At 38.2% G+C, this 10,436-nt stretch overlaps 2 protein-coding genes across 2 annotated transcripts in view; one reads left to right on the forward strand and one right to left on the reverse strand.

Moving 5' to 3' along the window:
• Window positions 1-201: 201 nt before the first annotated feature.
• The window catches only part of LOC124437248 (NACHT, LRR and PYD domains-containing protein 3-like), a 61,766-nt gene continuing 51,531 nt past the window's right edge, over window positions 202-10,436 (forward strand). Inside the window, exons 1-2 of the mRNA XM_046987242.1 lie at window positions 202-292; window positions 10,072-10,170. The gene's annotated coding sequence lies outside the window, so the exon portion shown is untranslated. The remainder of the gene's footprint in view (window positions 293-10,071; window positions 10,171-10,436) is intronic.
• LOC124436026 lies at window positions 3,618-9,049 on the reverse strand. The gene is made up of 2 exons (XM_046985950.1): window positions 8,148-9,049; window positions 3,618-4,110 (listed from the first exon to the last, which is right to left on the reverse strand). Exons 1-2 carry the CDS (start codon window positions 9,047-9,049, stop codon window positions 3,618-3,620), a joined length of 1,395 nt encoding a protein of 464 aa, XP_046841906.1.

Below are 10,436 nucleotides of genomic sequence, written 5' to 3' on the forward strand. Positions count from 1 at the left end.
ATCCGGTATAGTGTAAACGTGTCTAAGTAATCTATGATAATGCATTATTATAAACATTTTTTGCTATGGATAATTTTGCTCAAAGTTATGTTCATCTATTGCCTAAACAAAAACAATAAAAGTCATACGCCGTATCTTTGCTTTGCATAACAATCTATTCTTAAGATGATTTAAATTCCGTGACACAAAATAACATGCCACGTATCGACTCAAAAGATATACATACAGTGCTTAATTTGCCAAGAACGTCAATTGCGAAAACCTGAAAACTTAAAGCGTCAATCAGTAAAAGGTTTGTGAGATAAAATAAACTGACTCATTATGTATGTTTACGATGTATAAATCAGTCCATAAATGTAAATTGATGGCGATCTATTAAGCTTTTTGTACCTTTACAATTAATTATAATACTATAATGCTATAAAGTATAATTATTATAGATTACCTGAAGAAGTATTGTATAATTGTGCATTATGTGTTATTTCGCTAACTTTGTGTTATGATTCAATGACGTATATGCCTCACAAAGCGAATTTATTTTGAAAGAGTAATTATACAGCTGATGTTGAATTGTTCAACTCTAATTATTCGTTATTTCAAGCATTTGACATTGTTTTTGCTAGCATACGATAAAATATATTTCGCATACCTAGCTCTTTAACCCGCTTTCAGCCATATTTTGCCGTCTTATGTGCTTTTTATCGCCGAATCTTAAAAGTATTCGGCAAGTCTTCCTGATCATTGATGAAAAAATAAGATTATAACCTCAGTTTTGTCAAGTTTGGATGCAATGCAGTGTCTTTTATCTTAGATATTTCGTACACGGACATTCTGTTAATATCGGTGCCATTGCAAAGTGTCGTTGCTTTTCTGCTTAATAAGACCCGCTTCATTGACTTCATAAGTATCTTGATTGCAGTATCGTAGCGAAATACATTGTATTTTAGTACCAATCGAAAAAATGAAAACATTAGCTTTATCCGTAAGGGAAAAACCTCCCATAACAACATATTGGATCTTAATTCAAAACACAGCCCTAAAAATAACATGTAGATCACGTGCGAGCATCGTGAAATTCTGCGCATGCCACTTGACGGGGGGTGATGTCTTTCAAAATTTTATTTCTCTTGTGTGATACAGTTCGATTTTGTTTTTGAATTGCATATTTCGTAGGATTGAGTTGCCTATAAAAACGTAAAACATATGTCAGCCGTAAGGTGAAGTGGAAGGAAAACGCTTCGTAATGTTTATTTAAGAAATCTTAAATCAATGCAAAAACATCACCTCATGATGCATGGGCGTAGAAAGATCGATAATTGTGGAGAATACTCATACAAGCATAATATGCGTATTTTAAAATCAGATTATAACATGCATGTATAAATATAAGCTTCCTCCCCACCACCCAATGATCGTATTTCCTACGCCTGTATGAGTATAGATATACCCGAGAGAAAATATACATTTAAATATTCCCATAAAAAGCTAAGAGTCCTATATAGTAAGCTTGCTGAATGCATTTTGTAATAATACAATTAATACCTAAACAAAAACCAAAATTATAAGCGTTTCTCTGTTTTCTTAACAATTAGTTACTATATCCTTGAAATGATTTAAATTCCGTGGAACAATTTGTTACGTATCGACGCAAAGGATATATGTGACCCTTATAACTTGCGCGAATAATATTAAATCTTTGTAACATAAAAAAGCGACATTTATTAGAATGTGAAGCCGCGAAAACGTAATCCTTTTTTTTTCATTAGTTGCTTCAAACATAGAAAAACGTGGAATTAAATAAAACAGGCAGAACAAATCTCCATTGCAGACTAAGTGATCTCAAGCAGATTTCATTTAATGTGTACGTAATAATTTAAGCGGATTCCGTTTTTTTCGAACACGCTGTATGATCATTTTGATTTGTCTTTAGTATAATCGAAATGACATTGATGGAAAAATAGATGTGCTTCACTCTTAATTGTCCTCTTGTCACTAACACTAAATAAAAAGACATTTATCATTTATTTTTATTCAAGCTTTTAGCAAATATTACTTGCCTCACGCCACAAACAAACACAAACAAACGACATTTATACACCGGCCAGTATTAATCCCCGCCAGCGGGGTTGACCGGTCCATGAATTTTTCCACGCCACACGTCTCTATCTCTCGCCATATTTCTCGTTATACCCATCGCCTTCATATCACTGTTCACAGCATCCATCCATCTCTTTCTCGGTCTACCTCGTTTGCGGACTCCATCAACATTCATATGCAACGTTCTACGAATTTCAGCACTTTCTTCCCTCCTTTCCACGTGCCCAAACCACCTCAAACGCTGGCGCCTTACCCAATTCTCGATACACTCAACACCAACTCTTTCTCTAATCTCTTCACTTCGAATCCTATCCTTCAACGTTACACCACACATCATCCTAAGCATTCTCCTTTCCGTCGACGCCAATCTTCTTAGGTCCTCTGCTTTCGGCGCCCAACACTCTGCTCCATATCCCAAAACACTTCTAATACATGCCTTATACAATTCTCCCCTTCTTCAACGAAGTCGACTTTCCGCACAACATTCCCGACAACTCTAAAACTCCACCACGCTGCTTGAACTCTGTTCCTCACCGCTTGCTCGCACCCTCCACCATCATTTAACACATCGCCCAGATATTTAAACTCCGATACACCTTCCAAACTCACGTCACCCAGTTCAAAACCGTTCAATCGCGACTCGCCCACCACTTCGACACGTCCCGCACTCAAAATCAGTTACTCTTGTCAATGCACCACGGACACCTGAACATCTTCCATGAACCCACTTATTGCATTTCCACACATTATCGAATTCACTCTAACTCTTTTCCCACACACACCACATGGCCATTTATCACTGTCCTTCACCTCCACCTGCCTCGAGCATCTCATGCCCTTCGTCTTTGCCTCATTCACTTTCAGTCCCTTGACTTCTATTGCCGTTTTCCATTCTCGGTACCATTCCATGACTTTCTGCTTCGACTCCGCCACCAAGACAATGTCATCTGCATACAACAAACACCAGCTTCTTTCTTTTCTTCTCACTTCCTCTGTCAGTACCTCCATCACACAAGCAAACAGTAACGGCGACAAGACTGAACCTTGATGAACACCAACTTTTACCTCAAAAACACCAGATCTAACACCTTCCTCCGTAACCACCGCCTCTACACCTTCATAAGTCTCCATAACTGCCCGAACCATATTATCTGTCACACCTTTCTTACGCAGCGTACTCGATCACCTTTCTCGGAACTCTATCAAATGCCTCTCCAAATCAACAAACACCATATACAATTCTCTGTCCTTCTCCAAAATTTCTCCCTGCAACTGCCTCAACACAAAACACGCATCCGTCGTTCCTCTCCCCGGTATGAATCCATACTGCTCTTCCCCCATCCGAACAACTTCCCTCAACCTTCTTTCAAACACTCTCTCTACTATCTTCAACGCATGCTCCATCAGCTTAATAGTCCTGTAATTCCCACATACCGTCGCTGCTCCTTTCCTTTGTACAGCGGGACCACTAGACTCTTTCTCCATGTACTCGGCATCTTTGAGGCTCGCTCTACACATTCTCACGCTAGTTCATTGTCCAACATATCGCTTTCACTCGGTCCTCGCCTTCCTTTCTTCATCTTGCGCAGAGCCGCCGCCACCTCATCAACAGTCACTATTTCCCACGGCCCAAAAACTTCATCTGCTTCAACTTCTCCATTCCACTCATTCTCTACATTCATCAAACGGTCACAGTACGCCCTCCACACTTCTAACTTGTCTTCCAATAACACCTTCAACTCCCCATCGTGGTTCTGCACGCCGGGAGCACCCAAAATATCGTTCCTCTCCTTCTTGCTCCTTCTAGCAGTTCTAAACAACGCTTTTCGTCCATTCTCCTGCATTTTCACGAGAAGCTCTTTCTGATGTCTTTCTATCGCTTTAGCCACCTCCTTTCGCGCCTTTTTCTTGAATCGGATGTAATCGATCCTATCTGCTTCAGTCCGCGACTTTCTCCACCTTTTAAATGCCAACTTTTTCGCGCCATTCACTTCGCTGACTCGTTGATCCCACCCAGGGGCGAAATTTAAGGGGGGGTATGGGGGGGAACTAACCCCCCCAAAATGTTAACGTTGCAGGGCAACGATTGGATTTGCAGGGCTAATTACAAAACTAAACACTAGGATACGTGCAAACAGTTATCCACATAGTTTGAAAATGTAGTTCAGTTTTAATTTAAGCTGGATTTGCACTTCATGGGTAAGAACGGTAAACGGTACGCATCAAGGAAACTTTCCTTTTATAAATTTCCTGTTGTTTTGGCGGACATTTTAAAGGCAGATATGCATCATCATCGGAAGTGTTCGTAATCAAAATTATTGAAATTTTTATATCTTAAGTGGAAACACCATACTATATTTTTACATCAGTATACACAAACACTAAGATAAATTTTGTTGATTTAAATTGATTGAAGCTTTTTAGTAGCTAGTGTTTGTATAGTTTATTTTACGAACAAGGAAAGTCAAGGATGAATGGTAAGTAATAGCAATTATTTAAACAAAAAACCCGAAACCAACAAATGTGTAAATGTGATTGGTATTTATTGTGATTATAACAGAAAATTCCAAAGTTATCAAGAACAAGAGAAAACGGCCGTATCGGCAAAAAATTAAGTGTTCTGCATGTAATAAAGAAATGTTCAATGATAATTTTTCTAAACATAATAATTCCACTCACAAAGGAAAGGGCAAAATTATTAACATCGTTGATCCGTCACAAAAAAGACTCTCATTTGCCTCGTGCAATGTAAGTTAAAATTTGTTTTGAAATTCATAAAAGTGCAGTAACAAAGGACTTGTTTTATAAAGTCTGTTTTAAACTAATGTTTAGAAAAGTACGACGTCTTTAGAGTCAAGCAGCACCAGCCTTAACGAGATAAATGAAACAGCTGTCGTTGTGTATGAAGAAAAAAACAAAGATGAGTTGAAGTCATGTGCTGTTTCAGAAAATCCGTTTACTATTGAAGACAACACGTCTGGTACACATGAAATAGCAGAATTTGAGGCAATGGTAGATGATAATATAAACGATGAAGTGGAACTTTGTGTGGCTATTGAAGAGCCATTATTTGTTGACGACGACACTTCTGTTAACAGTCACGCAGCGAGATTTGGAGCAGTAGAAAACAGTTGTTTGCTGAGTGATGATAGCTCAAATGAAGAGGTAGACGTTAAGATTAATTTCATTAGTCTTTTGATTGTTCAGAATAAAAATACGAATCTTTTTTAATACGAATCTTTCAAGTGTCATTTATTCATCTGTTAAATGCAGATTTTTGTATTTAATTTACTGGATGTGTCTTTTTTACAATGTCTTTATACGTTTAGGCTGCACAAAGTGAAAAGTCATCAAACTGTGATTCAGATAACCAATAAGATATTACATGGATCACTTGTGCTGGACAGTTAAGAGTTCTATCACAACTTTTTCATCAGTGTGAGAATATTCTTAATGAAGTGATAATAGATAATGATAGACACGTAAACGCGAAGCGCTTTTCAGAAAAAGTGAAGCACATAGCAAAAAAAATACAAGATTTGTCTGTGAAACTGGTAAAAAATTGTTCAATTGTCATCAACAAAGCACAGCGAGATGAAATTGAAATTGGTTGCCCAGTTTTAGAAGAAAACACTAAATTTACTTCCCGTGATCCAAGCGAAAGGCCACGAGATATGAATGACGATCAAAGAAAGTTTCTCATGCAACAAGGACCCTGTCAACCTAGATTGAAGTCTTTTCCTGTAAATGAAACAAAAGCCAAAAATAAACCTAACAAATTTAATGCATCCTGGTACGACTCTTTCCCTCATCTTGAGTACAGTCAGAAGGAAAATAAAGCATATTGCTTTGTATGCTCATTATTTCCAAGCGGGCCAGGACGAGAAAAAAGTGATCCAGCATGGATAAATGGTGTACGATCATGGAAGAAAATGAGGAGCGTTGGTGCAAACAAGAAAGGAAAACTTCATAAACACTTCAGTAGCAAGTCCCATCAAGCTGCTCTGGCTGATTTTGCTCGTTTCTCAATAACATCTGGCCATATTGATGTGATGATGAATGCGAAAATGAAGGAAGTATTGATCCAAGAGAAAGCAGATGAAGAAAAGAACAAGGAAATTATGTTGATTCTACTTGATGTGGCTCGCACTCTAGCAAGGCAGTCATTGGCATTCAGAGGAGGAGGCGATGACAAGGACGGAAATTTCATTCAGATTGTAAATCTTCTCTCAAGACATTGTCCTGTTCTCAAGCTGTGGCTGGACGATCAGCGCCTCAGGCCATACAGTACAACATATACAAGCTCAGAGGCACAAAATGAGATGCTTCATTTGCTGGCTCAATCTGTGAGGGATGAAATTCGTGCTGAAATTAAGTCAGCAGGTGTATTTTCAGTGTCTGCAGACACTACACCTGATACATCAAATCAAGACAAGCTTATCGTTGCTGTAAGATATGTCAACCAAATGGGCATCCCATGCGAGAGACTGGTTGAAATGAAAGAGACCTTTGATAAAACTGGTGCTGGAACGGCTAAAGATGTCATAAAATCCTTAATGGAAAATGAAATCGATATAGATATGCTTGCATTTCAAACATACGATTTCACAACATCAATGTCTGGACGACTAAATGGTGCTCAAAAAGTGTTGCAAGAAATTTTAAAACGACAAGTGCCTTACATCCCGTGCCAGGGACATCGGTCTAATACATTCAACGAGCATTGTTGCAAACATAGCTCAATAATTACATCAATGTACGACGCTCTAGAAGACGTATATGTGTTTTTTAGCAAAAGCACAAAAAGAAATAAAATTATAGAAGAAAGTTGCAAAGATGTTGAAAACAATTTAAAGTTTCGAAACTTGTCAAAGACGAGATGGGTTTACAATTCTGAGTCCATTGATGCTGTCTGGAGAAGTTATAAAGGTAATACCAAATGCTATTGTGAAAGTTATTAATGCTCGAGATGTAGAATCAAAAGTAAAAGCTAAAGGCGATGGAATAAAAAAGAAATTTTTTAGTTTTGACTTTCTTTTTGCTCTTATGTTCATGCGAATCATAATGACAAAAACAAAAATCCTAACCAAACAACTGCAGGAGGAGGAGCTAAATATAGTAGATGCACTTAACCTGATTGATGCTACAGTAAAAAACCTTAGGCAAATTCGAAGTGACGAGAACGGATTAGACTCGGAGATAGAGGCAATGGTTGCATTTGGAACCAAAGTAGGAATAGACGTAATGGCAGAATACACTCGTCATCATCGATCAAGAAAGCCACCCAAACGAATTAACGAGTATTCCGAAATAACAACAGAAATATCATTTAAAGACTTCTACCGAAAGGAAATGTACTTGGTTCTAGACTCACTTATTACCGAGTATACCGATAACATTAAAGATTGCATCGACAAAATAAAACCTCTTGGAGAGAGCTTACAGCTGCCGCTAGAAAGGTCGATGGCTGAAACAGTTAATGAAATGTATAGTCTTTTTCCACCGGCGGTAAAAGATGTTGATGCAGAAATACTGCTGTCGGAGTTGGAAATTTTCAATAATATTGTGTCATCACAACTTAAATCAGAACCTAAATCCCTTCAAGACGTTGCGTTATTTGCTTTCAAACACAAAAACGTCTTTCCAACGGTGTGCAAGGCGTATCAACTATTGCTTACCGCTCCAGTGTCCGTGGCAAAAGATGAAAGGTGTTTCAGCAAGCTTAAGATTGTCAAAAACTGCTTGAGATCCACAATGAAAGATACGCGATTAAATGACTTAATCGTTCTTGCATGTGAAAAAGATCTTACGGACAATGTTGACTTAAATATTATTTTAAAAAATTGGGCAACTGCAAAGATGCGAAAACTGCCATTAAAGATATAATAGTACGCTAAAGTGCGTTCTGCCACAAAAATACAATATGTATTCCAAAAATATATAGTGTAAATACTGTTCCATATGATCTGCAGGGCATCTTATGTCCTTGCAGGGCAATTTCATCCCCAGCCCCCCCATTTAAAAGATGCTAGTTTCGCCCCTGATCCCACCACCATGCCTGTTCTTCTACTACACCGCCTTTACTTCTACAACATACCTTCTCCGCTGCCTTTAAAACACCCTTCTCCAAGCACGTCCATCGCTCCTCCACCGTCTCACCCTCAACATTCAATGTCGCAATTTCGTCACGGATACACTGCTTCCCTTCATTCGATCGTAACTTCCATAGCTTAAGCCTGCCTTTACCCTCAACCTTTCTCCTTTTCACCTTCCTGATTCTCCAGTCCATGACCAGCAGCTTGTGCTGGGTCACACATTCTTCTCCTGCAATAACTTTTGCGTCCTTCACGTTTTTCCTCTCTTCTTCATTCACCAGTATATAATCCACCACCGTCCTACTGTCACCAGATTCATACGTCACAAGCTTGCTTTCTTCCTTTATAAACCACGTAATCACTACCACCATCCCACAACTCGCTGCTAACTCCAATATCGCCTCGCCTTCAGCATTCATATCACCAACTCCAAAACCTCCATGCGCACAGTTTACGCTTCCCACATGACCGTTCCAATCACCAAGCATCACACATCGCCCTCTAATGTCTGCTCTTACTGCATACACGCTGTCGTAGAACTTTTCCTTCTCTTCCGCACTTCGCCCAACCTGCGGAGCATACACCACAACGGCCTCAATAACTACATCAACTCTCAGGACTCTGTCCGAAACTCTCTTCACTGCTACAACCGACTTCGCCCAATCCTCTCTTATCGCAAAGCCAACACAATTCGTGCCACTTCCGTTTCCCTTCCAAAACCACTTAAATCTTGCTCCATTATCTTCACCCTTTATGACTCTCGTACCTTCACCTTTAAACCTTACCTCCTGAAACCCACACACATCAACTTTCCTTCTCTTCAACATGTCCGCCACTTCTGCACTCCTTCCCTTCATTGTCCCAACGTTCACTGTGCCTACCCGAAGGGTGACACTTCCACAACCATTCGATCCGGAGATTCTTCGCACCCCCTGCCCACTGAAGGGCTGCCGGGGACTGGGGCCATATCTTCTTTTCCAAAGTTCATGAATTTTGTTGGAGCAAAAGTTTTACGGTAGGATGCCCTTCCTTACACCGACCCCTTTTAGTCGTCTTTTACGACACGCAGAGGATACGTTGGCGCAATTCTAAGCCGGCAACCACACGGCATCACGCTGATGTGCTAATATAAAATCAAGATACTATGGCTTCTCAATCGACTGCATAAAAAAGATATCACTTCTCTTTCGGATTTTAAGTATTTATATAGTGGTTTTGATCAGATTTAAGTGCATTCAAAATATATGGCACAGAAAATGAAAATTAAATATGCTCAAAATCAAAGTCTTCAACAAAGAATAAAAAAAGCATATTTAAAATAGTATTTGTTTCATGCTGACATGCAAATGTTGAATCAAATCTCTCTTGTTTTGCAATCGACTACATAAATGCATATGAGTATGTATATACACACTGCAGAGAATGTAAAGATAATCCTATAGTAAGCATATACTTTATGATAATGCATTATATTTTACATTTTTTAACCTATCAATCAACATACTCAAAATTAAAATCAAACATATTACCATAATTATAAAAAACAATAGAAATCATAAACCGTATCTTTGCTTTGCATTACAATCTGTTCTTAAAATGACATAAATTCCGCGGCACAAAATAATTTGCCACTAGCCACATATCAACGTAAAGGGTATGTGTGACGTTTATAACTTGCTCTTGAGTTACATCGAAAAATACGAAAGATGGAACTGTTAGCCCGTAAAAGTTTTGTCAAACAAAATTCACAAAATCGTTGTGCGTGTTTGCGATGTATAATTGTCATCAGAATGTAATTGTTCGCCATATAGTAAGTTATTTAATAAACTTTGAACAAATTTTTTTCTTGACTGATACTATAAAATCATATTTACTTTAGATTACCTGTAGAAACTAATGGCCGTATTGTTGAATATCAGTTAAAAAAAGTTAAAAATACAAACAGCAACAACGATTACATAAGCAAAAACAAAACAAGGTATGTTTGTGATGATGTGTTGGTATGTTATAGAGGTTGAATTGTTTGTTAGAAATCATGTGACTATAGTCTAAAAAGAATGCATATTTAAGTCGTTTTAAAAGTATGGAAATACTGTCAGCAATTCGGCTTATTATTGCTGTAAACTTGTACTGCTCGTTAAATGTATTGTTTCTGAATGTAAAAATTTGCTAATTTTAATGTTGCAATTGTGTTTTGTTTCGGTTTGTTCTTATGAAGAACTATGCAAAATGCTTTTCTTTTGT

Source organism: Xenia sp. Carnegie-2017, unplaced genomic scaffold (assembly GCF_021976095.1).
Source record: "Xenia sp. Carnegie-2017 unplaced genomic scaffold, XeniaSp_v1 HiC_scaffold_16, whole genome shotgun sequence".
In the NCBI taxonomy this organism is placed as follows: domain Eukaryota; kingdom Metazoa; phylum Cnidaria; class Anthozoa; order Malacalcyonacea; family Xeniidae; genus Xenia; species Xenia sp. Carnegie-2017.